This window comes from Agelaius phoeniceus, chromosome 2, assembly GCF_051311805.1.
Source record: "Agelaius phoeniceus isolate bAgePho1 chromosome 2, bAgePho1.hap1, whole genome shotgun sequence".
Taxonomy (NCBI): Eukaryota; Metazoa; Chordata; class Aves; order Passeriformes; family Icteridae; genus Agelaius; species Agelaius phoeniceus.
This window is the reverse complement of record NC_135266.1, coordinates 850,554-876,665: the sequence shown is the minus strand read 5'-3', so window position 1 is coordinate 876,665 and position 26,112 is coordinate 850,554. Positions and strand designations below refer to the sequence as shown.

The 26,112-nt window shown below is 47.6% G+C and overlaps 1 protein-coding gene across 4 annotated transcripts in view; it reads left to right on the top strand.

Moving 5' to 3' along the window:
* ITSN1 (intersectin 1) overlaps window positions 1-26,112 on the top strand; it is a 117,800-nt gene that overhangs the window by 49,371 nt on the left and 42,317 nt on the right. For all 4 annotated transcript variants that reach the window (XM_077192746.1, XM_077192741.1, XM_077192732.1 and 1 more), the window contains 7 exons: window positions 2,972-3,121; window positions 3,952-4,092; window positions 10,444-10,531; window positions 10,696-10,835; window positions 17,896-18,020; window positions 19,048-19,265; window positions 20,241-20,362. In XM_077192746.1, the coding sequence (XP_077048861.1) occupies window positions 2,972-3,121; window positions 3,952-4,092; window positions 10,444-10,531; window positions 10,696-10,835; window positions 17,896-18,020; window positions 19,048-19,265; window positions 20,241-20,362 (984 nt within the window). The remainder of the gene's footprint in view (window positions 1-2,971; window positions 3,122-3,951; window positions 4,093-10,443; window positions 10,532-10,695; window positions 10,836-17,895; window positions 18,021-19,047; window positions 19,266-20,240; window positions 20,363-26,112) is intronic.

Below are 26,112 nucleotides of genomic sequence, written 5' to 3'. Positions count from 1 at the left end.
AGGGCCTGGGGGCAGGGCCCTGCTGGAGCTGCCAGACACAGCTCAGAGCAGGCCTGAGAGAAGAGAGGGGCAGAGAGGGTGAGAGGGTGAGAGAGTAAAAAGGGTAAGAGGACTAAAAAGTGTAAGAGGGCGAGGTTCCCATTCCAATACCATAAATCTTCTTCTGTGTTGAATATTCTGATTCTCACTAACCAATCCAGTACAATATACAAATCCTACAGCATTTACATACAGCCTATAAGAATCATTACATTACCATACTGTGTTACATTTTAAACCCTACAAACTCCTCTTTGGCCCCCTTCTACCAAGCTGTAGGGTCTGCTCTGACCCCTGGAGCTGTCTGCAAGCAGAGGGTGTTGTTCCATCAAAAGGGGATCACCTTCAGCTGGCCACACCATTGTTTTCCAGTTGTTCAGTAACTGAGGGATCTCACAGCTTGCTTTCATTTCACTCTCACTTATAGTTTCCATATTCTCACAATCTTTTGCCAGACAATCATATTTATAAGGCTTTCCTGTTTCATCTTCCCCAACAAATGTGAGACAGTTTCTTGTTGGGCCTTCTCGGGTTTTGTGTTGCTGAAATGACTCCTGAGGTATTAAAGAGTCTTTTTTCCCAGCCCCACAACCAAGGAAGAAGTTGAGATTCTTGGGCTCTGCTTTTCAAGGTTGTTTATTTTCTCTTATCCATCACATTCTTTCTCTGCCCTGCTGAGGTCTGTCCTGCAGGTTGGGTTGTGGCACACTGACCACCCTCAGGGCGGTGTTAGCTTTTATACTAAGAACTACGTGTGCTTCATTTACAATCATTTTCCAATACCTATCACCTGTGTTAGACAGTCTGTCTCTACTCCAATCCAGAAGTGCCACCATCCCACCAGAAGATGGAGGACAAGAAGGAGGACAGGACACGCCCAGATTCCTCCATCTTGCCTCTTGAACCCCCATTCTAAATCCCAAAAATTCTACTTTTTCACCCTGTGACAAATTCACTATCATTCTATTCAAACTCTTGTGGCTTGTAACTCCTCACACAAAGTGGTCATGTTTTCCATGGGTTAAAATCCAAGGCACAGGTGGTTTTGACTCTGTGCCAAGGTCTCTGAACCCCCTGCCAGGGTCTGGAGCCATCCAGGGCAGCCAGAGGAATGTCCTGGGTTCCAACAGGGACTCAGATGTTTATCAGTTCTTATCTCTGTCACAGTCTCACAAACTCTGAGTTCTGCAGCACTTCACTCCAACAAACTAAAAATGGAGCCCCGTCTCTCTCTCTCTCTGCAAGGCCTTTTAAGGCCTGTAAAAATAATGATAATAAACTGTCCAATTAAGAAATGACATTTAAATTATTTTTACTTTTAACCCAATAACCAAACACCCATGGCCTGCAATGGGGACTTTTTATCCAATGACACAAAACCACCCAAACCCATGGAAAAGAAGAAGGAGAAGAAGGAGCAGCCTCCACCCTAAACCCTCCATCTTGCTTTCTATCTATTCCTGTATTCTAAACCCTTAAACTCTGAGTTTCCCACCCTGTGATATCACACACTTCTATCCAAACTCCACCCCCACAATCCCAGTTCTGCCATTCCATTCTGGAAGCTTCTCCAGGCCCTCAGGTCAGTGCAGTGTTCTCTGGGGGTCAGTGCCTGGCAGCACAGAAAGTCTGGAATCATCAGCATCCAGGGTTCCAACAGTGCCCCAGCTTGGGAGCATCCAGATGAGCGCTGGGCACTTGGTGTGTTGCTGCCAGGATGGGGAGCAAACTTTTACAGCAGGAACTAAAATTTCTGGGGTGTTAAAGGCAAGGGAGGGGCAGTTTTTGCTTCATTTGTCCTGTGAAATGAATGGATGAGACATTGACATCTAGGACAACATGCTCCTGACCTCTCACTCCTTTAAAAATAACTTTTTATTATTAAAGTTGATGTTAAGAGGTGTATGAATGAATGAAGAAAAACTTCTGGCATTCATGATTTTCTAGGGCTGAGTTCATTTCATAGAGTCCCAGAATGGTTTGGGTTGGAAGGAACCTTAAAGATCCTCCAGTTCCAACCCTCTGCCATGGGCAGGGATTACATCCACCAGACCAGGTAGCACCATCCAACCTGGCCTTTAGTTTGTTAAAGGAAACACACCCTGGTTAACCCAAAAATCTCCCCTTTTCTCCCATTGCCAAACCTTGATAGGTTCAGCACAGAAACACTTGGCTGTTCTTTGCAAAGCTGCAGAGGGTTGGAAAGAGATTTGAATCCGTCCTGGTACTAAACAACTGTTAAATCAGCAAACTGGATCTTGGAAAACAGAGGGGGTTTCTGTTCAGTCACCTCTGTGATGCCTCAGGTTTAGCTTTTATATCTTCAGGTTCTGAGCTGCTTTAGTGTGTGGGTCTGAGCTTTATATTATGGGATAGTGAGCAGGGAGACAAAACAATTCCTGCTCCAGCTGGGCACCAAGGACAAATGATCCAAATCTCAGCCCCAGAGCACAAACCCCGTGGGCTGGAGAGAGAAAAACAAGCAGGGTGGGACTGCAGGGGCTAAAGCTGGAATGGGACAATGAACTGCAAGATGCAAATGGAGCAGAACTGATCCCAGGGACAGAGCCCGTGCCCGGCCGTGCATTTTGGGGCCATTTTGGGTCATCTTGGGTGCAGCCCTGGCTGGGCTCTGGTGCTGCCCAAGGTGCATCCATGGAGGAGATGCTTTGAATCAATCCCTGCTTTATTCTGTGACTCTGTCTGGTCTTTGGTCTGGGTCAGCCTTCCCAAGGCATCCCCTGCTGTGCAATTTGTGCGTGCAGAGCCCAGAGCAGCCCAGTTTGTACCAACATTCTGAGTGAATATCAGAATAGGAACACCCCAAATTCCAGCTGTTGGTGTTTGACCCTGCAGGCTGCCAAACTTAGAGCTGTTGGTGTTTGACCCTGCAGGCTGCCAAACTTAGAGCTGTTGGTGTTTGACCCTGCAGGCTGCCAAACGGGAGCTGGAGAGGCAGAGGCAGCTGGAGTGGGAGCGCAACCGGCGGCAGGAGCTGCTGAACCAGAGGAACAAGGAGCAGGAGGACATCGTGGTGCTCAAGGCCAAGAAGAAAACCCTGGAGTTCGAGCTGGAAGCTCTGGTGAGTGGTGGTGGAGCAGCAGCTCAAACACACAAGTGTCAGCACATTTCACAGAGAAAAGCAAGGCACAGTTCTTCCCAGGAATGTTTCTGGGTTTCACATTCTCTGAACCTCAGAGAAAGGAAAAGCAATTCTTCTCTCATTTGCTGTGCCTGTGTTTGTGTCAAAATAAAATGCAATATGAAAATTATTTACCCAAAATAATATTAGTTTGTTTCCTTGGCCTGTCAGGGCCAGGTGTGTGTGTGTGTCAGGACTGTCACTGACAGTCACAAAATGCAGTTGTGCAGTTGAGTGCTTGGCAGATTCAGTTTAGATGTAATGTGATATAGTGATATAGTGTAATATAATATAAAATAATATAGTATAATAAAGCAATTAATTAACATTCTAATAAGATGGAGTCAGCTGCACCATTCTCTCCCCTCATTGGGGCTGCCCTGCAAATTCCACACACAAGCACAGCCTGGTGGTGACTGCCCTGGCTCTGGTTGTTTTCTATGTTTTCTAGAATTTCCACCACTGATATTTCTCTTAGTGTCACTTGAGGTGGTTTTATTATCCCAATTGTGATCCCAGAAAATGTCACTACTCAGGAGAAAAGGCCACATTTTGTCTGGGGAGAACCTTAAAGCTTTTTCCTGAAAAAATAAAAATTTTTTCAACTATCCTGTAAATTTTCCTATCTCATCTGTAGAGGACAGGCTAAAGATGTAAATGAGTTTTAAGAAAGGAGTTTTTAAAAGAAGCTTTTAAATCCAGACTTGCATGACCAAACGTTTTGGTAAAAAAAAAAATTATTATATAGATGTTTTTCTTTTCTTTCAAAGAATGATAAAAGAAACCAGTTGGAGGGGAAGCTTCAGGATATCAGGTGTCGGCTGTCGACCCAAAGACAAGAAATTGAAAGTACAAATAAATCCAGAGAACTCAGAATTGCAGAAATCACCCATTTGCAGCAGCAGCTACAGGTGAGAAAATGTCCTCTATTTTTATTCTTAGCCTTGCATTTTGACCTCCTCAAAAACATCAATATCCTGAGCAAACTTGGAAGGAGCTGTTCCTCACACTTAAGGATAATTTGTCATTCCTGTAAATGAATGTCCTTCAGAGGTGCCTAGGAACTGCTTCCTCCACCTGCAGGTGTGTCTGGGGTTATCCCTCCCTTCATCCTCCTGGGCTCCTGCTTTGGCTGCACCTGGTTCTGGGGCAGGAGAAGGAAATTGTCCTGTGGAAATCTTGCAGAACTGACTGCAGTGAAAGGGCTTCCTCATGGTTCTTTTTAATTATAAAAAATAATGAACTCTGGAAATGGAAGCTCACAGTGAAATCAGGGAGTTGTTGGTCTAAGCCTGGCATTTGTCTTTCTTACTGAAATTCTGAAATTACTGAAATTCTGTCACATGAGAGCTGCAGCCTTTAGTGGAAGAATATTCACTGTAGTTTGTAAGGGTTTTTCAATGGGCTGTAGTATTTGATTCAGGAAATGTTCTCTTCATTAAATACTGCACAGGGCTTGAAATGAATTCTTGGCTGGTCATGGGGGCTCTCAGGGGGATTGTTCCACTACAAAGAATCTCAGACCTAGGGAGCTGAGGTGTAAAACCTGGCTGAAAACCTAATCCTGCTATTCTATTATAAAAATTAGTGATTAAGTTAAAAAGTAATTAGTGATTAAGTTAAAAAGTTAAAAATAAAATTAATTACATATATAATTTCTTAATTAAATAATTTTTCCTTAGAAAACCTTATAAAGATAAATACAAAACCATTTTATAGCTTATTAATAAAATACTATAAAACTCACAACTTATACAACTATAATGTAAGTAAAAAATAATAAACATCTAAATCCAAACACAAAATACCATCTCAAACACTTTCAATCCCAACCCTAACAAAACAAACAAACAAAAAACCCAAACCAACGTTTAGTGGTGCCTTGTGTCAGGATCAAACTCACAATCTTCAGATTATTAGACTGGTTTTTTGAGGGTGTGTGCTTTTTATAAAAATTTTAATCAATTTAAATGTATTTAAATTTAAATATTATAATAATACTTTATAAATAATAAACATTTTTATTATAAAGATTATAATTTTAATCCCAGCTTCAGCCCTGCTTTCCCTGGCAGTTGTTCTGGTGGGTTTTGGGCTCTGAGGTGCTTTGGCAGCAGTGGCTGTGTGCTGATGCCTGCTCCCATTGATCTCCACCACTGACATTTCTCTTTGTGTCACTTGGGGTGTTTTTATTATCCCAGTTGTGATCTCAGAAAATGTCACTACTGAGGAGAAAAAGCCACAGTTTGTCTGGGGAGAGCCTTAAAGCTTTTTCCTGAAAACGAAATATTTTCTCAAATATCCTTTAAACTTTCCTATCTCATCTGTAGAGGAGAGACAAAGATGTAAATGGGTTTTAAAAAAGTAGATTTTCATCCTCTCTAAAAGGTTATAAAGTCAATGTTGTCATTATCTTTGCAGTGTGATGTATCTTCATTGGAAGCAGTTCAGTTTAATACATCTGACACTTGCTGTGGGGAGATGAGTTCATTCAGAGGAGTAATTACCCTTCAGCCTGTTAATTACTGCCAAGATGCAGTTTCACTGAACCTGTGGGAGAAGTGGTGTCCCAGTTAGTGCTGAGGATGAGCATGTGTGCCATTCTCAGGCTCTGTGCTGCCTGCAGGGCTCTCAGCAGGGCCTGCTCCCCAGGCCCCTGGGGATGCTGGAAACACCTTTGTGCTGTCACCTCAGTGCTGCAGGCACACTTTGGCTCCCAGGTGATTTGAAGAGAATTTTCCCTTGTCCAAGAGGCAGGAGCTGGGTTTTGATTTCCCATCCATGTGGGACATTGCTCAACTCTTGGCCAGTTCTTGTTGCGTGAGTTTCCAGAGTTTGTGATGCTGTTCATTTCTTTCATCTGTTTCTTCAGAATGTGGAATCCATGTGGTGGGTGTTCTTGGCTAGATGCTCATTCCATGCTTGTCTGGGCTTTCAGGAAGCAGGACTTGACCTTCAGGGTGCCTTGGCATTCTCTGTCCTTACACACTCCCCAAACTATTCAGTGCATTGAGTAATCTGGGATCTTTGGAAGTGTTCTGGCCTTTACAAACAAAGCAGCTGATGTTGTGATCACATTCCACCCTCAAATGCTCTCCTGTGGTGCTTTTTGTACTTGGAGAAGGAGAATTTCTGTTTCATGTTGTCCATTCTGCTGCTTGGTTGATCCTGCAGCCTTCTCAGAGCCACAGAAACCCAGAGGGGTTGGGCTTGGAAGGGACCTTAAAGCTCATGCACCCTGCCACGGGCAGGGAACCTCCCACCAGAGCAAGGCTATAGATTGTGTATGTTGGTGTTTCCCACTTGTTCCAGGCAGACAGAAGTCCCAGGATGGCAGTCATGGAATGTCCTGAGGGAAGGGACCCCCAGGGATCCCCCAGTGCCAGCCCTGTCCTGCCCAGAGCCCAGCAAGCCCAGCCTGGGCATCCCTGGCAGCGCTGGCCAAAGGCTCCTGGAGCTGTGGCAGCCTCGGGGCCGTGCCCATTCCCTGGGCAGCCTGGGCAGTGCCAGCACCCTCTGGGCAAGAACCTTGCCCTGCTCTGCAGCCTGAGCTGGCCTGGCCCAGCCCCAGGCGCTCCCTGGTGCTGTCCCTGTCCCAGAGCAGAGCTCGGAGCTGTCCCTGCGCTGCCCCTCGGGAGGAGCTGCAGCCCCGGGGAGCTCTGAGCTCAGGCTGCTCCAGCCTGGGCTGCCCAGGGCACCTCGGGGGGCCCCTCCTGACCCTTCCCCAGCCTCGTGTCCCTCCTCTGGACCCTTTCCAAGAGCTTCTGGTCTTTCATTGACACACCCAGCACTGTCCCCAGCACTGGGGGTGAGGCTGCCCCAGGGCAGGGCAGGGTTGGAGTGCTCAGCATTTGGGATGTCCCTGGGGGGCTGGGAGAGCTCTGTTGCTGTCAGGCCCTGCAGCTGGGAGGGACACGTGCAGCTGCTCATAATCTGATCTTTAGCTTATCTGAATTCTGCTGCTTGTGAATTCCTAAGGTCCTTGGCTGCTGTGTGCTGTCTCAGGGTATTTTCTGGAACATCAGGAGCTCACAGGAGGCTGCAGTTGTTGCATAATGCTCAGAGCTGAGCTGGGCACTGCAGGGCCCATCAGGGTCTGGCAGGAGGAAAGTGGGACAGCCCAAAGCCATGGCAGTGCAGTCAGTCCTGGCTTTAACCAAAATCAAAACTTTTTATGGAATTGTGGGATCACAGAATGCCTTGTGTTGGGATGGACTTTAAAGCCCACCCAGAGCCACCCCTGCCATGGCAGGGACACCTCCCACTGTCCCAGGCTGCTCCAGCCCCAGTGTCCAACCTGGCCTTGGGCACTGCCAGGGATGGGGAGCCCACGACACCCCTGGGGCTCACTCTGGTGTTCAGGGATCAGGGGACGTTTGTTCTTAGCATTGAGTGATGTCATTTGCAATCCTCCATGACAAATTGAAGCTGTCAGCTGCTTGATTCCTCAAAAGCCTGCAGTTCCAGAGACCTGCTCAGAGAAATTCCAGGGTTTGTGGGAAAGATGGGGCATTGATACTCAGGTGCTGTTTCACCTTGTGCCGCTGAAGGTGTTTTGACAACTCAAGCTGGGAAGTCCAGGCTTCAGAAAAGTGTGTGAGGTGGCACTTGATGCTCTGGAAAGGGCCAGGGCTCTACAGGAAATACATTTATAGCATCCTCCTGTGGTTGTGTTCCCAGGGGTCCCAGGACAAGGGAAGAGATGAGCATTGACTCCGTGTTTCAGAAGGCTGATTTATTATTTTATGATATATATTGTATTAAAAGAAAATGATATATTAAAACTACACTAAAGAATAGAAGAAAGGATTTCATCAGAAGGTTAGAAAAGGAAAGGGATGGAATGATAATAAAATCTTGTGACTGACCAGAGAGTCCAAGACAGCTGACTGTGATTGGCCATTAATTGAAAACAACCACATGAGACCAATCCCAGATGCACCTGTTGTATCCCACAGCAGCAGATAATCATTGTTTTTATTTTCCTCTGAGGCCTCTCAGCTTCTCAGGAGAAAAAATCCTAACTAAGGATTTTTCATAAAATATGTCCATAACATCCTCCAAAGGGAGAGGATCTCCTGCAGGGACCCCTGTGACACACAGGGCTGTGTTATACACACACATCTCCTGCAGGGACCCCTGTGACACACAGGGCTGTGTCACACACACACATCTCCTGCAGGGACCCCTGTGACACACAGGGCTGTGTTATACACACACACATCTCCTGCAGGGACCCCTGTGACACACAGGGCTGTGTTATACACACACATCTCCTGCAGGGACCCCTGTGACACACAGGGCTGTGTCACACACACACATCTCCTGCAGGGACCCCTGTGACACACAGGGCTGTGTCACACACACACATCTCCTGCAGGGACCCCTGTGACACACAGGGCTGTGTCACACACACATCTCCTGCAGGGACCCCTGTCACACACAGGGCTGTGTTATACACACACACATCTCTTGCAGGGACCCCTGTCACACACAGGGCTGTGTTATACACACATCTGCAGGGACCCCTGTGACACACAGGGCTGTGTCACACACACACATCTCCTGCAGGGACCCCTGTGACACACAGGGCTGTGTTATACACACACACATCTCCTGCAGGGACCCCTGTGACACACAGGGCTGTGTCACACACACACACATCTCCTGCAGGGACCCCTGTGACACACACAGGGCTGTGTTATACACACACATCTCCTGCAGGGACCCCTGTGACACACAGGGCTGTGTCACACACACACATCTCCTGCAGGGACCCCTGTCACACACAGGGCTGTGTTATACACACACACATCTCCTGCAGGGACCCCTGTCACACACAGGGCTGTGTCACACACACACATCTCCTGCAGGGACCCCTGTGACACACAGGGCTGTGTTATACACACACATCTCCTGCAGGGACCCCTGTGACACACAGGGCTGTGTTATACACACACATCTCCTGCAGGGACCCCTGTGACACACAGGGCTGTGTTATACACACACATCTCCTGCAGGGACCCCTGTGACACACAGGGCTGTGTCACACACACACATCTCCTGCAGGGACCCCTGTGACACACAGGGCTGTGTCACACACACACATCTCTTGCAGGGACCCCTGTCACACACAGGGCTGTGTTATACACACACACATCTCCTGCAGGGACCCCTGTGACACACAGGGCTGTGTCACACACACACATCTCCTGCAGGGACCCCTGTGACACACAGGGCTGTGTCACACACACACATCTCCTGCAGGGACCCCTGTGACACACAGGGCTGTGTCACACACACACATCTCCTGCAGGGACCCCTGTGACACACAGGGCTGTGTCACACACATCTCCTGCAGGGACCCCTGTGACACACAGGGCTGTGTTATACACACACACATCTCCTGCAGGGACCCCTGTAACACAGCACTTCACAACCTCCCAGCCACGTGCTGAGTTTGAGATCAGAGCCCTCTGCCAAGAGTTCAGTGTGGAGAGGTCAAGGACTCAAGGACTGTCATCCCACAGGGCTTGTGTTTCATGGCTTTTGGCCAGAATATTTTCCTTTAAAAGGAAAGTCTTTATTTTCTCTTCCTGTAAATGTTTGTCTTTCTATTCCTGACCTAAGTTACTAATCATTAACACTGTTGTTAATATTATTAATTAACTATTAGTGGAGGGGACAGCCAGGGCAGGCTCAGCTTGGGCAGCAGCAGCAATTTGCCTATGGCAAGGGAGCTCAGGCCTTGGCAGGGGCTGCCCAGGGAGCTTTGCAGTGCCCAGCCCTGCAGGTGTCCCCTGCAGGTGGCACTGAGTGCTCTGGGCTGGGGACAAGGTGCCCATGGGGCACAGCTGGCACTGCATGGGCTGGCAGGGCTGGGCCAGCCTCAGGGATTTGGGGGTTCTGTGTTTCATTTATTAAAATCAGAATTAAACATTTTGTAAGTGCCTGTTTGAACATTTCCTCAAATTTAGCCTTGTCTCCCTGCCCTCAGTTTTGGGTAATTCCAGGCCAGGTTCCATATTCAGTGAGATTCAGATCATTTCCATGACTGGCAGAGAATGTCTGGGCTCTCTGGGGGTGTCACACAGGCAGTGCTTGGACAAGATCATAACACAAAGGAGGGACACAGGCAATCCCACATCATTCACTGAGGGAAAAGGCAGAAATGAAGATGAGAGCTGTGCTGGCTGCAGTTTCCCTCTCTCACCTTTGTGCCTGGTTCTGTTTTGTTTTCCCTGCCCCTGTCTGTGCTGCAGGAGTCCCAGCAGATGCTGGGCAGGCTGATTCCAGAGAAGCAGCTGCTCAATGACCAGCTCAAGCAGGTCCAGCAGAACAGTTTGCACAGTGAGTAGATCTTGGGGCAGGCCTGAGCTGGGCCAGGGCACATTCCCTCTCTGGGCTGTCCCCTGGAATTGCTCTTTGTGTGTTGCAAGGTGCAGATGGGGAGATGTTGCTTTCTGTGACCTGAACAGAAGAAAATACTGACTTGACCATGTGTTCCAACCCAGGGGATTCCCTGCTCACCATCAAAAGAGCCTTGGAAGCCAAGGAACTGGCACGGCAGCAGCTCCGGGAGCAGCTGGATGAGGTGGAGAAAGAAACCAGATCTAAACTGCAGGAAATTGATATTTTCAATAATCAGCTGAAGGTAACCCAGGCCTCCTGAAGCCTTTCTGAATGTTCAGTTAATTCTTTTCTAACCTGACTGTGGGGGGAAAAAATGAACTGAAATGATTAAGAATGTCAGTTTGGGGAGCATTCTCAACCTGTCTGTTGAGGATTTGATTTAATTCTTATTTTATTTAACAAAATGCTGCTCAGCTTTCAAACTCAGGGTTTGACTCAATTCAATCTGCAGAGTCTCTTCAGGAGGAGATTTGAGCCCTGATTCCAAGTGTGTGATTGCCAAAATGAAATCAGCAATTTCTGTGCTTTTCATCCAGGAAGGGCAGGACAAGGTCAGCACATCTGCTGGAATCAGGAGTTCAAATTGAAATCTTGAATAAAAGAGACTTGATTTTCTGCTGCCACCCAGAATTGTTATCTGCTGTCTGTGTGCTCCTGCTTGTCCCTGAGTGTAGCTGCCTGTGGTTTGTGGTTTCATGCTTTACTGCTCAGTCTCTGTTAAAACTGTGATTTTTTTGGGTGTATTTCTGCACTGGCAGTGTCAGGGTTCTGCAGAGAGAAGTTGGAAATCAGTCCGTAGTTACAAACTTTTAATAGCATTCATTTTTTCATAAAATATTCCAATGTTCCAGGACTTTATCTGCTGATTCCACTGGTGGGTTCTCCTGAAAGGTGACCAAAAATGCTCAATTTCCTGCAAGGTGCCCCAAATTGTATTCCAAGTATCCAGCAGGAAAATCACTGTGACAGAGACATTAATGGAGTTGTTATGGAAGTTGATCAACTGGGATTAAGCCAAACAATTTCATATGGAAGGTGGGGGTTGAATTTAAGCAAGAAATAGCTTGTTTCAATTGGAGTTATTAATAATTATAGGAAAAATTAAAAGTCAGGTTCTGTTTTAAGGCTCATTTGAAGATGACTCTCCCAGTCTGAGACAAGGAGGATGGAAGGGGACAATCTATGCAGAGTCAGACACAGAACAAACAAAATGGGCACAATTTATATTTCAAAAAAACCAGAATGGTCTAATCCTTGCTTAATTAATCCTTGAGGTTTAAACCTCACCTAGTTTTTCTTCATATGTGGTTTTTGGATACATCTTAGCATGTTGTGCTTCTTGGGTATTTTTTTTAATGGAGTCATTTAAAAGTGATAAATTGAACCAAGGGATTTCCATTCTAAAATTAGTGCCTGTGTTTGGTTTGATCTTAAATTACCTAAACATAAATGGGAAAGAGGTGAACAGTCTTGGTATTGTGACAGCAGCAAAAAAAACCCCAGACCAACAAACCAATCACCCAAAACTCAATCTTTTGAATATTGAAGGATTGCACTGCACAGATAACAAAGTGATGGTAATTAAAAATTGAAGTTGCCCATTAAGCACAGATGTATCAGCATATGCCAGGAATCCAGGAATGCCTGACTGAAGGTAAATGGTTGTGCAGTTTAACAGGAGAAGTGGCTTCAATCAATTGATGAGGAGTTGTGGAGACACTTTGGGAAGAGCAGATTGTGGGACTCACCTGCCAGGAGGAGCAGATCAGGGGCAGCTCTCTGTGGGGATTTCTGCCTTGCTGACTTGAGGAGGGGCACTCACAGAATCCCAGAATTGTCAGGGTGGGAAGGGACAGACCTTCAGGATCACCAAGTGCCCCCCCAGCATCACCCCAAAATCTGTCCCCAAGGGCCACATCCAGACACCTGCAGGGGACACCTGCAGGGCTGGGCACTGCAAAGCTCCCTGGGCAGCCCCTGCCAAGGCCTGAGCTCCCTTGCCATGGGCAAATTGCTGCTGCTGGCCAAGCTGAGCCTGCCCTGGCCCAGCCTGAGGCCGTTCCCTCTGCTCCTGTCCCTGTGCCCTGGGAGCAGAGCCCGACCCCCCCGGCTGTGCCCTCCTGGCAGGGACTTGTGCAGAGCCACAAGGGCCCCTGAGCCTCCTTTGCTCCAGCCCCAGCCCCTGCCCAGCTCCCTCAGGGATTCTGCAGCCCCTGCCCAGCTCCCTCAGGGATTCTGCAGCCCCTGCCCAGCTCCCTCAGGGATTCTGCAGCCCCTGCCCAGCTCCCTCAGGGATTCTCCAGCCCCTGCCCAGCTCCATTCCCTGCCCTGGACACGCTCCAGCCCCAGCTGTACTATGGAACTGAGCACTGGGAGCTGAATTCAGAGACTTCTCCCTTTTGTAGTTTCTCAAGATGTGCAAGGCATATTTTGGTGGGCCTGGAGGATTTTATAACTGAATTAAAAACCCTAAAAAGGCACATGGATTTTTGTGGGCTCAGCATGGAATGGGTAGAGAAACCACTCAGAAGCTGCTGAGTGCAGCAGTGATTCCATGGCTGTTGTTCTTCATGGAACCATGGAATATCCTGAGGGAAGGGACTCCAGGGATCCCCCAGTGCCAGCCCTGCCCTGCCCAGAGCCCAGCAAGCCCAGCCTGGGCATCCCTGGCAGTGCTGGCCAAAGGCTCCTGGAGCTGTGGCAGCCTCGGGGCCGTGCCCATTCCCTGGGCAGCCTGGGCACTGCCAGCACCCTCTGGGGAATTTTGTGCCCAAGGCCAGGGAAGGCTTTCCTGGAATCCTGGATTTCCTGGGAGTTGTGTGAAGTGGGAGTTCTCCACCCACAGAGAACACACTTAGGTGATCACATCACTCCAAACCAGGTCATTTTGAACTCCCATAATATTTATTATATATATCACATATATCACATGCTATCTCATATCAGTGATCACATCACTCCAAACCAGGTCCTTATGAACTCCCATATTTCTCACATACCATTACCTAAAAAAATCAAAAATCTGCAACAACTTTTAGGAACCACCACTGGAAAAGTGACTGACATTGACAATAGGTAGAAATTGGCTTGTAAATAATACTAAATTCATAATTTCCCTAAATAGCAGAAGAAGTTGTTGTGCTCTCATTTCCTGGCTGTGTCCTGTGGTGCCATCTCTGTGATTATCCATTATCCAGGCCGCTGGATAATGCTCCCAGTGAAATGAGACATTTTTCAAATTGTGTCTCAACAATTCCACCACATCTGAGCTCTAAATATGATAAAGGTTTCTTGTAAATTGAGGTATAATAGGTCAAGATGGGAAAGATGGAACTCTTCCTCTTAAAAATACATATTTATCAAACAAATCAATTACAAACTCTGATTTAATCAAGGTAATTTAGTTTACCAGGCAACTTTTCCAAACCACAGCAGTTACAGGATACTCTGGATTTGTCTCCATGTTTTTATGTTCTGTAATAAGTGAATACTTCATACAAGTGTTAAACTACATCATCTTTGCTGTGTGTCTTAATACCATAGGAGTGATTAGGGAGATAAATAAGATTTTTTTTCTGCTGAATCTTTTTGTCATCTCTCCAAAACAACTGATTTCAGTTCCTACTGATGAGTCCTTTGGAGTTGGAAATACTCATAGAATTTGGTGCATTTCCACCCACAGCTTTCAGGCTTGCAAAATGTTATTAATATTTCAAATCAGGTCGTTGGAATTGTAGTATTGGATATCTTGAGGTAGAGCCACTTGGTTTCAGGGATTGCTGGAGCTTGTTTGGCTGCTCAGGTATCCTTTCAAATGGGATTTGTATCTTTGGTGATACAAGATAACCTCTGGTGGATTGGGCTGGATTTGGCTATGAAGTGACTGAGTTTGTTACAAGGTTGAAAGTTTGGCCACTTCTTTGTGTCTTAGGGTTGAAGGGGTGAAACTTCTGTGCTCTTTAAAGATCTCAGCCTAGAGATCTAAGAATTGCTATTGATATCAATGAAATGGAGCTGGTCACTTGTTGGTTTTGTGATCATGGAATGCTCTGGGTTGGAAGGACCTTAAATCCACCCCATCCCACCCTGCCCTGGCAGGGACACCTCCCACTGTCCCAGGCTGCTCCAGCCCCAGTGCCCAGCCTGGCCTTGGCACTGCCAGGATGCAGGGGCAGCCTGTGCCAGGCCCTGCCCACCCTCAGGACACAGAATTCCTCCCCAGCCTCCCTGGATCTGAACTGACCCTCCCAGCTCCAAGGCCCTAATGCCCATTTCCTGTGCCATGGAAGAATCCAGAATTCCTTGCTGCTGCTCCTGCCCAGCAGCACACAGGGGCTGAGTTCATGTTTGTGACATGGCTGTGCTGAGGATCCTCTCCCAGTGCCTGGCAGAAGCAGAGGCCCCCAGGGGCTGAGCTGTCCCAGTGCTGTCCGTGTGTCCTGTGGCTGTCAGTGCTGTGTGTCAGTGTCAGCAGGGCACTCCTGCTCCCAACCCTCTTTACATCTCAGCATTTCTTTCTTCCAGTCAGTGGCAGTGGAAGAGGCAATGCTGCAGTGCCTGGCTCTCCTCCTGGGCTGCATCCAGCACTTACACTCCTTCCCCAAGGTCTCCATGGCCTGCTCAGGCAGGACCCAGCTCTCTCTGAGCCTCCTCCAGTTATGTGCTTCACTTTCCCTAAGCAGATGAGTGTGCAGTGTTTCACTGAGTCAGTGTTTGCCCAGGGGTGCCAGCACCAAACCAAAACCAGACAGAAGAGTTTGGCATTAGATTTTGATCTAATCCCTATGCTTGTGTCAGGAGTGTGCTTTGAATTGCAACTTGGGCACAGTTCTAGTGAGTTACTTTTGTCTTTTGTTTATCTGGAACTTCAAGAGTTTAAGTAAATTGCCTGTTTTGGTCATGATGTACAGAATTTTTAAAAAGCAAACATTTGGATGGGAACTATCCCTACACATCACTGTAATCTGTGATTCCAGGTAAGAGAGGGGTGGCAGCTCCCTTCCTTTGCCCAACACCCCCCAGGATGGGTGAAGGGATGAATTGTCTGTCAAGGCCAAAGCAGAGGCTTTGGGAGCTGGGGAATGGGCAGGAAGGGGTTACAGAACTGCAGGGTCCTTTCCTCTGGCATCAAATGCTCTGCTTGTCTCGGGGGGAGAAGATCTCATGGAAACCTTGGATTGTAATCCCTGGACATCCCAAATCCTGTTGTCTTTCTGTCAAAAAGGCACAATCTGGGCCAAAACAACTCCACTTCTTCCATGAAGGCTTTTGTAGCAAATGACTTAGCTGTAAATAGTGAATATTGAAATGCTGCAGCTCCTATTCAATAATATGAATGTAGCTGTTGGAGCAGCTCAAACCCTCCTTGCTGCACTGTTTGGATTTAAATGCCAGGGGAACATTGCTCTGCTTTTAAAGTAAGGCATTCCTGGTCCAGGAGTGAGCAAAGCCTTGGGGTGCTCTGCTGGTGTTCACAGGGGTCTCAGGACGAGGGAAGAGATGAGAGTCTTGACCCCATGGTCCAGAAGGCTGATTTATTATTTTATGAGAGATATTATATTAAAATGATCTATTAAAACTATAGAAGAAAGGGTTTCATCAGAAGGCGTGAAAGGAATAGAAAGGAATGATAATAAAATATTGTGTCTGACCAGAGAGTCTGAGCCAGCTGGACTGTGATTGGCCATTAATTAGAAACAACCACATGGGAGCAATCCCAGATGCACCTGTTGCACTCCACAGCAGCAGATAACCATTGGTTACATTTCATTTCTGAGGCCTCTCAGCTTCTCAGGAGCAAAGATCCTAGCAAAAGGATTTTCATGAAACACATCTGTGCCAGGTGCCTTTGGAATTGGGCCCTGGAGGGGCAGTGCCCAGCTGGGAGCTGTGCCTGTGCAGGATGAGTGTAGGCTGTGCTCAGCATGCAGCTGGAAGTGTCCTGGCTCCTGAGGTGTTAGCAGAGTTTAGTTCAGCTGGGGGAGATGCTGCCTCTTCCTCCCCCATCCTCCCATTGGCCCCAGAGGGATGTGTATGGGATTTTTCACCTCCAGAAATGCTCCATCCAGTGCCAGCACTATGAACTAGGTTTGGTTTTCTTACACACAGTTCTGTCACAGAAAAATCCTTTCACAGAACACTGACCCAGCACATCAGCATGGCTGGGAGGGAATAGTGTGTTAAAATGTTTGTGGGAAACTTAAATAATTCTTAAAATGTCTCTTTAATTCCAGCTTCCCTGGGAACTGGTTCTCTCTTTAATGATGCTGAGCTCAGTTTTCACTGAATTAAAATTGAGGAGCATTAATGAAATAAAACTGAGACCTGGGCCACAAGGATCAGCTTCCCTTTTGAAGCTTTCACCCCTCTATCCAGTGGGTTTGAATCACTTCCGTTTCTTTTTTTGTTTCTTATGCAATTTTCTCATTTGGGTCAGTGCATGAGGAATGAAAACTTCCTGTGGTTTGTAGATTGTGAATTCCTGTAAAACCATCCAAATACTTCCAGGATTAACTGTTTCAGTTGTTTCAGTCCCACCTGGACCATATTTTCATGATAAGATACCAATTTTTGCAGTGAACTATTTTCAGTGAAAATCCTCAGTGCTCATAGGTAAATTTTCCCTTTTTCTACTGTAATGCTGAGGAGTTCAGATGCAAAATTCCAAGTCATGCAAAGAAATTCCAGATAAAGGTTGGATTTGTGTTAATAGGTGTTAATGCAGAGAACAAATCTTGAGGAAAATATTATGGTATTATTATTATTATTATTATTTATATGTAATTTTTTCAGGCAATTGAAGAAAAGCTGACTTATATATGAATGAATACTCTCTGTACCATGACTCATCCCAAAGATATTCCTTAAGGATTTCAGTCTCCTGTGTATAAACCAGCCCTGAAGGTTCTTTAGTAAATCAGCATTAATTGGCAAATGAAACTGATTAAGAGTTGCTGTTGTGAGAGCTCAGAGGGCAGATTTGTGTATGGAATTCAATACATGGATTCCATAAACCAACAAACAAAACAGAAATATCTGTTCAGATTAAGCTTTGTCCATTTTTCAGAGTCCCATTTGAAGGATTTCTGGTTTCCTAACCCTTTAATGGAGAAAAATAGAAAAACAGTAGGTGGTTTATAGACCCTGGGAATGAACCTGAATTATCTGCATTTGGCAGGAGTGTGACTGTGAGAGATCCCCAAGCTCTGCCAGGTGCTGTCCCCTCACAGGGAACTCTTTGGGACCATCAGTTCTGATTCACAGAGTGGATTTTTACACCTGTTTGTCCTTTTTTAATCCAGGAGCTGAGAGAAATCCATAACAAACAGCAGCTCCAGAAGCAGAAGAGCTTGGAAGCTGAGAGGTTGAAACAGAAGGAGCAGGAAAGGAAGACAGTGGAGCTGGAAAAGCAAAAAGAAGCTCAGAGGTAACAAACTGCTTTAGTGGGGCCCTAAATGTAACAGCTCCCCTGGCATCTCCTGGAAAACATTCCTGATTCCTGTCTGCCCAAACCTCCCAGGGGTGCAGATGAGGTTTGTGTCCTCTAGTGCCACCCCTAATGTTGGGAAGTGGATTGGTTGGACAGCAGCAGCAATTTGCCCATGGCAAGGGAGCTCAGGCCTTGGCAGGGGCTGCCCAGGGAGCTTTGCAGTGCCCAGCCCTGCAGGTGTCCCCTGCAGGTGGCACTGAGTGCTCTGGGCTGGGGACAAGGTGCCCATGGGGCACAGCTGGCACTGCATGGGCTGGCAGGGCTGGGCCAGCCCCAGGGATCCTGGAATTCCATGGATTAGGTTCTCCCTCCCACTGGTTTTGGTCAGGAACTGACACTGTCCTTGGACAGGGTCTGTTGTGTGCAGCACACCCAGTGTGGGAGGAGCAGCTGCTTCTCTGGCTTTTGGCTCTTATTGTGAAGGAATTCCAGGGCTGGAATAGGCCATGGAACAGACTGGAGAACACTGGGCATCCTCCACATCTTCAGAGCTGTCTTTACTGGGGCAAATTGTTTCCAGCAGAGAATATTTATTCATTTCTTGGTATCCTGTCCTCTGGTGGAGGGGAAGGACTTGTTAACTCTGTCATTTGGGAATGGCAAATATTCCCAGTAATTCTCTGGAGTGCTGTGTAAAACTTGCAGATAGCTCTCCTCCTTGCCCTCAGCATGAGGTTAAGGATGGCCAGGTGTCTGATTCCTGCTTTTCTCCTTCTGCTTTGCCTGGGTTTGGAGTCTTACCTTGGGTTGGATCCTCAAGGTCCCTTCCAAGCCAAACCATGCCCTGAGTTTGTGATTTCTGGGAATCAATCCCAGTGTGAGGAGATGCTGGGGAGTGATTGATAAGTCACCAAAATAAAGTTGGGGCATGGAAAAGCCCTACAGAGGACTCTTCTACTGGAGATGACCCAAAAGCTTTGGTGGCTTTGGTGTGAGTGGCTTTGTTGTCCCCACTGTCCCCCAGGCGGATCCAGGACCGGGACAAACCGCGGGGACAGTCAGAGGATGAACCACAGTGGCAAAAAAAAATCCAGGAAGATGACAAGCAAAAAAGGGAAGAAGTACCCAAGAAGAAGGACAGTGAGGACAAGGGGAAGCAGGAGATGCAGGAGAAGCTGAATAAACTCTTCCAGCCCCACCAGGAGCCCAGCAAGCCCGGCCAGGCCCCGTGGTCCAACGCAGGTAGGGTCCAGCAGCAGGGAGTGCTCTGGCACAGCTCAGTTCTCATTTCACATAGAACAAGGTGGAGGTCAGGGCTGGATTGGGAGTCTTGTTAAAGTAAATAATGCATGGATTGAGCTCCAGGCTCCAAAAATGGTTCTGTTAGGCAGCACTGTTCTTCCCCAGAGGCTGGTGTTCAGCAGAGGGGACAGCACAGCTCTGAGACTGCAGGGCAAGGCAAGGGGATCTCAGCTGCAAAAGGCTGGATGCAAGATGCCAAAGCTATTTCTGTAGTTGTTATTTTGGTGTGGATACATGCTTTTTCACAGTAGGGACAGTATGTTTTTCAATAATATGTTGTTTAGCCACCCTTTTCCTTTCCTGCCTTCCTTTGTTTACTGGACCAATGACCTGAAATCCAAGGTTTAATTCCCCTTTTCTGCCTCCCCGCATTCACTTTCAGCTGAGAGCTTTTTCCCTGCGTTGTATCCTGGTTTTTGCCTGTAGTGGGAATCCTGCTTCCCTCTTAGGTGGCTTGGATACACACAAGAACTGTTTGGGAATGTAAAAGTGCTCTAAATATTTGTCCAAAGGATTGCATCACTTTTATAACTAAATTCTGCCCAGAGCAGCCGTGGACTCAGAGTTCCTGGCAGTGCCCAAGGCCAGGCTGGACCCTGGGGCTGGGAGCACCTGGGACAGTGGGAGGTGTCCCTGCCATGGCAGGGGTGGCACTGGGTGGGCTCTGAGGTCCCTCCCAACCCAGGCCATTCTGTGTTTCTAAGATTTCCCTTGGTTTTTAGAGGAGAAAATAATAAATAATTGTATTTAAATAATCAATTTTTATGTTTCCCTTGTGTAAAAAGGGGGTAAGGTTGTTCTGCAGACCCTGCAGGTTTGGTGACTCTTGTCTCCATTTCCACCCCATTTTCCAAGTGTTTAAAAATCAGGTGGTTTGATTTCTTCTCTCTGTATCTGTGTGTTTCCTTTGCTCAGAGAAAGCTCCTCTAACCATTTCTGCTCAGGAGGATGTAAAAATAGTGTATTATAGAGCTCTGTATCCTTTTGAATCCAGAAGCCACGACGAGATCACCATCCAGCCTGGAGACATTGTCATGGTAAGCAGGGATTGGGATATTCCTTGGGAAATATCAGCCTTCAGCTTCTGCCAGGGCTGCCTTCAGTTTTCTGTGGCAAGAGAGAAAACTGCAAATCCCAAAAATCTGGTTGCAGGTGTGTTGGTAGAGAATAATTTCAGATTTTTCAGGGATGTGTCAGTGGATTGTGTCAAACTCTGAAGCAAGGTTTGCTTTTGGCTCTCTAAGTTTTAATTCCGTGGTTAATGGCTGCAGGGATTAAGTGGATATTAATACTAATTAATCATTAGTATGTTCTTAACATGCAGAATGAAAATTCCTGGGGGAATTCTTAAATGTTGTTCACTGGGGGAAGTGTATTCCCTACAGTGTCCTACCCAACAAAATTGATTTTAAGAGCTTTTACATTTGGAGTTTGGATTTTGGAAAAAATACACTTTGTAGAGTCCTCTAAATTGTAATTATCATTATTTAAAAAGAAAAACAACAACTGTTCTGGGATATGGAACCTTTTGGGGTTGGTTTGGCTTTTTACTTATTGGGTGTTTGTGGCCTTGGAATGTGTTCCTGGAAAATCCAAAGTGAATCCTGTCCCTGCTGGGGACTCTGATGAGGATACCACAGGCTGGAAAGCTGCAGGAAATGGTGTTGGAGAGGAGACTCTGGAGGCTGTTGGGAAATGCCAGGATGCCTGGTTTTCCTGGGAAATAGGGGCTGGCCTGGATTTACAGGTCATTCTCTGGGCAACAGTGATCACTGTTAGGCAGACCTGCTGGGAAAATAACAATTTTCCCAAAAGTTGTGATTTAAGGAAGCATTTTGTACATTTTTATATAGAGATTTGCAGAGAAAATAACATTTTTCCTCAAAACATGTGGTTCTGTGCAGTTCTGCACATATTTATCCCTGTTCTTGCAGGGAAAATAACATTTTCCCTCAAATGTGTGATTCTAAGGAGCATTGAAATAATTTCTGAATAGAGATTTGCAGGGAAATAACATTTTTCCCAAAATACAGAATTCTAAGGAGCCCTGAAATAATTTTAAATGAGAGATTTGCAGGGAAATATCATTTTTCCCAAAATACACAATTCTACACTGAAATAGTTTTTAAAGAGAGATTTGCTGAGAAATAACATTTTCACCCAAAATACACAATTCTAAAGAGCACTGAAATAATTTTAAAAGAGAGATTTGCAGGGAAATATCATTTTTTCCCAAAATACACAATTCTAAAGAGCACTGAAATAATTTTAAAAGAGAGATTTGCATGGAAATAAGATTTTCCCCCAGAATCTGTGATTCTAAGGAGCACTATACATATTTTCAATAGAGACTCTGAGACCATCTCAGTCTGGTTGCTTATGGACTCAGTGTTAACCCCTTCAGCCCCTGCAGGGTCACTCCTCTCCGTTGCCTTTATTGAGGTGATGTTGGCCAGGATCCCAGCAGGTTCCTGGGGGCTCTGCTGCCCTGCAGGGAGGGTTAAAGGGCTGCCCTGGCAGTGCTCAGGGCTGAGCTGTGCTCTAACCATGCCTTGGAGCTCCTCAGGTACTTCAGACACCCTGGAGCAGGGTTGGCTTTTGATGCTGCGTTTGGCTCCTCCTCAGCCCCCCTGTGCTTGTCCTGTGCTTCCAAAGGCGCCCGTGGTACCTTTCCCTGGAAAGCAGCAATTTGCAGCTCAGGGTGGAGGGGAGGCTGCCTGCTGGCATCAGTGCAGCTGCACTCCAGCTGTGCCACCACATCCCTGCTCCTTGGATAACTGTCCTCACACAAATGGAGCTTTCCCACCCTGGAACTCAAAGCCTGACCCATTTGGGAGCAGGCACGAGGTGCCACCAGAGCCCAGGGCTGGATCCCAGGGCTGGGCTGGGATCTGATCCTGGGCTGGGATCTGATCCTGGGCTGGGATCTGATCCTGGGCTGGGGTCTGACCCTGGGCTGGGATTCCTGGGCTGGAATACCTGGGCTGGAATACCTGGGCTGAGATCCTGGGTTGGGATTCCTGGGCTGGGGATCCTGGGCTGGGATTCCTGGGCTGGGATTCCTGGGTTGGAATTCCTGGGATGGGATTCCTGGGCTAGGATTTCTGGGTTGGAATTCCTGGGCTGGGATTCCTGGGTTGGAATACCTGGGCTGGGATTCCTGGGCTGGGATTCCTGGGTTGGAATACCTGGGCTGGGATCATTGCAGGGATCCTGGACTAGGATTCCCGAGTTGGAATTCCTGGGCTGGAATTCCTGGGCTGGGATTCCTGGGCTGGGATTCTTGGGCTGGAATTCCTGGGTTGGAATTCCTGGGATGGGATTCCTGGGCTGGGATTCCTGGGCTGGGATCTGATCCTGGCTGGGATCTTGTCTTGCCTGGAATCCCAGCCTGGAATGGGGTTGCAGATCTCATTCTGTCACGGGAGCTGGGCCTTTTCCAGAGCCTGGGAATGATCTTTCCAAGGGGATAAACCCCAGCCCTGAGCCCTGGCTGAGGGCACCAGGGAGAGGGAGGAGGAGGAGGAGGAGGAGGAGGAGGAGGATTTCTGCAGGAAGGAAAAGGCTTTGCCAGTCTGGGGAGGGCTCTGCTCTGCCCTGCTGCTGGGAAAAGCCTGTGGCACCCTGGATCTGGTGCCATGGATTCCACAATTATTCTGGCTTCTTAATTCTCTTATCCTTTCAATTACTTTATCCTTTCAATGTACTTTAAATTTCTTCCACTGTAAGTTGAGATTGATGTTAACCCTGGCTATAGCTCAACCAAGCTTTTGTGTGGGAACAGATATTCTTCCCTGAAAAATCTGCCATGAATTCTAATGACAGTTTCTCATCGGTTTTCTTAGTTGTTGATTGTTGGAGTTGGATTCAATCTTGTTTGTGATCCACAGAATTAAGTAGTTGTCAGCTGTGGCTCTGAAGTACAGTTGAATAAATAAAAACAACCTCCCACACACTGTAATTCACTATTCAGGTGTGCATTTAAAGTCTGGTTGTATTTTGGAAAAAATAATCTGGGATTGTTGTGGGACTTGTGGGTGGGAAGTATAAAAATTAAAGGAAATTGAAACAAAATAGGTTAAAAAAGATTCAAAGGAATTTATTTAAAATTTCAGTACAGTACTGCAAAACCAGATGTGATTTGTATTTTAGATGGAGAAGAAACCAGAGCTGATATGAGTTATGAAGTTTGAATTAGCCTTCAAAGTGCCTTTTCATGAGTGTGCATAGAGAACTTCATAGAGAACAGAGATCTGTGTCCTCACAGGCAGTTTCAGAACTACTGCAGCTTCAGATCCTCTCCTGAGGAGCCATTAACTGCATGGCTCTGAAACCTTAGGGTTGGTTTGTGTCCTTGTGCCTGAAGAATCCCAGTGGTTTCTGGAAGCCTGTGCCTCACCCCCAAAATGCTCTTTTAGAGCATCTCCACAGCCCAGATTTGCCTTTGCAGTGCTGTTTGTTCCCTCTGGGGGGGGAGTGCAGCTCCTGCCCGGCCTGGGGTGATGGTCCCAGTGTGGGTTATTCATTTGGGGTGATGGGCCCTGTGTGGGTTATTCATTTGGGGTGATGGTCCCAGTGTGGGTTATTCATTTGGGGTGATGGGCCCTGTGTGGGTTATTCATTTGGGGTGATGGTCCCAGTGTGGGTTATTCATTTGGGGTGATGGTCCCAGTGTGGGTTATTCATTTGGGGTGATGGTCCCTGTGTGGGTTATTCATTTGGGTGATGATCCCTGTGTGGGTTATTCAGCCCAGCTGGGCTGTGACTGATCCCTGTATGGGTTATTCAGCTGGGTGTGACTGATCCCTGTGTGGGTTATTCAGCTGGGTGTGACTGATCCCTGTGTGGGTTATTCAGCCCAGCTGGGCTGTGACTGATCCCTGTGTGGGTTATTCAGCCCAGCTGGGCTGTGACTGATACCTGGGTGGGTTATTCATTTGGGGTGATGGTCCCAGTGTGGGTTATTCATTTGGGGTGATGGTCCCAGTGTGGGTTATTCATTTGGGGTGATGATCCCTGTGTGGGTTATTCATTTGGGGTGATGGTCCCTGTGTGGGTTATTCAGCCCAGCTGGGCTGTGACTGATCCCTGTGTGAGTTATTCAGCCCAGCTGGCTGTGACTGATCCCTGTGTGGGTTATTCACACTGGGCTGTGACTGATCCCTCTGTGGGTTATTCACACTGGGCTGTGACTGATCCCTGTGTGGGTTATTCAGCCCAGCTGGGTGTGACTGATCCCTGTGTGGGTTATTCAGCCCAGCTGGGCTGTGACTGATACCTGGGTGGGTTATTCATTTGGGGTGATGGTCCCAGTGTGGGTTATTCATTTGGGGTGATGGTCCCTGTGTGGGTTATTCATTTGGGGTGATGGTCCCAGTGTGGGTTATTCATTTGGGGTGATGATCCCTGTGTGGGTTATTCATTTGGGGTGATGGTCCCTGTGTGGGTTATTCAGCCCAGCTGGGCTGTGACTGATCCCTGTGTGAATTATTCAGCCCAGCTGGCTGTGACTGATCCCTGTGTGGGTTATTCACACTGGGCTGTGACTGATCCCTCTGTGGGTTATTCACACTGGGCTGTGACTGATCCCTGTGTGGGTTATTCAGCCCAGCTGGGTGTGACTGATCCCTGTGTGGGTTATTCACACTGGGCTGTGACTGATCCCTGTGTGGGTTATTCAGCCCAGCTGGGTGTGACTGATCCCTGTGTGGGTTATTCAGCCCAGCTGGGCTGTGACTGATCCCTGTGTGGGTTATTCAGCTGGGCTGTGACTGATCCCTGTGTGGGTTATTCACACTGGGCTGTGACTGATCCCTGTGTGGGTTATTCACCCTGGGATGTGACTGATCCCTGTGTGGGTTATTCACCCTGGGATGTGACTGATCCCTGTGTGGGTTATTCAGCTCTGACTGATCCCTGTGTGGGTTATTCAGCCCAGCTGGGTGTGACTGATCCCTGTGTGGGTTATTCATTTGGGGTGATGATCCCTGTGTGGGTTATTCATTTGGGGTGATGATCCCTGTGTGGGTTATTCATTTGGGGTGATGGTCCCTGTGTGGGTTATTCAGCCCAGCTGGCTGTGACTGATCCCTGTGTGGGTTATTCAGCTCTGACTGATCCCTGTGTGGGTTATTCAGCTGGGCTGTGACTGATCCCTGTGTGGGTTATTCAGCTGGGCTGTGACTGATCCCTGTGTGGGTTATTCAGCCCAGCTGGGCTGTGACTGATCCCTGTGTGGGTTATTCAGCTCTGACTGATCCCTGTGTGGGTTATTCAGCCCAGCTGGCTGTGACTGATCCCTGTGTGGGTTATTCAGCTCTGACTGATCCCTGTGTGGGTTATTCAGCCCCTTGGTGCTTTATCCCTTTTTTCCAGGCCCACCCTCGGCTGTGCCCTCCCCTTTCCCAGCCTGCTGCTCTCCCCTCTCTGCTGCAGTGGAAGTTTTGCTCTGCACTGCAGGAAAAGCACACGGACCCAGTGAAGCACAAAGTGCCTGCAGTGCTGGGATTGCCAGGGGCTGAGAGAGGAGGGGACCCAAATCCTGCAGGAATGAGGGATGGGTTTGCACCGGGAGGGGGAAGGAGGAGGATGCAAATTCCAGTGGGAGGCACAGAGTCAGCAAATGGCCCGAGGCAAAAGAATTTGGCAGCAGCTCCTCTGAGGAGCCCGGGGATCCTTCCCTGCTCTGGGTTGAGCCCCAAGCTGGGGTCAGGAAAGGAATTGGGATTGGGATTGGGATTGTGCCCCTGTCCTCAGGTGATTTCCCACCTGCAGAGCTGCCCCAGGC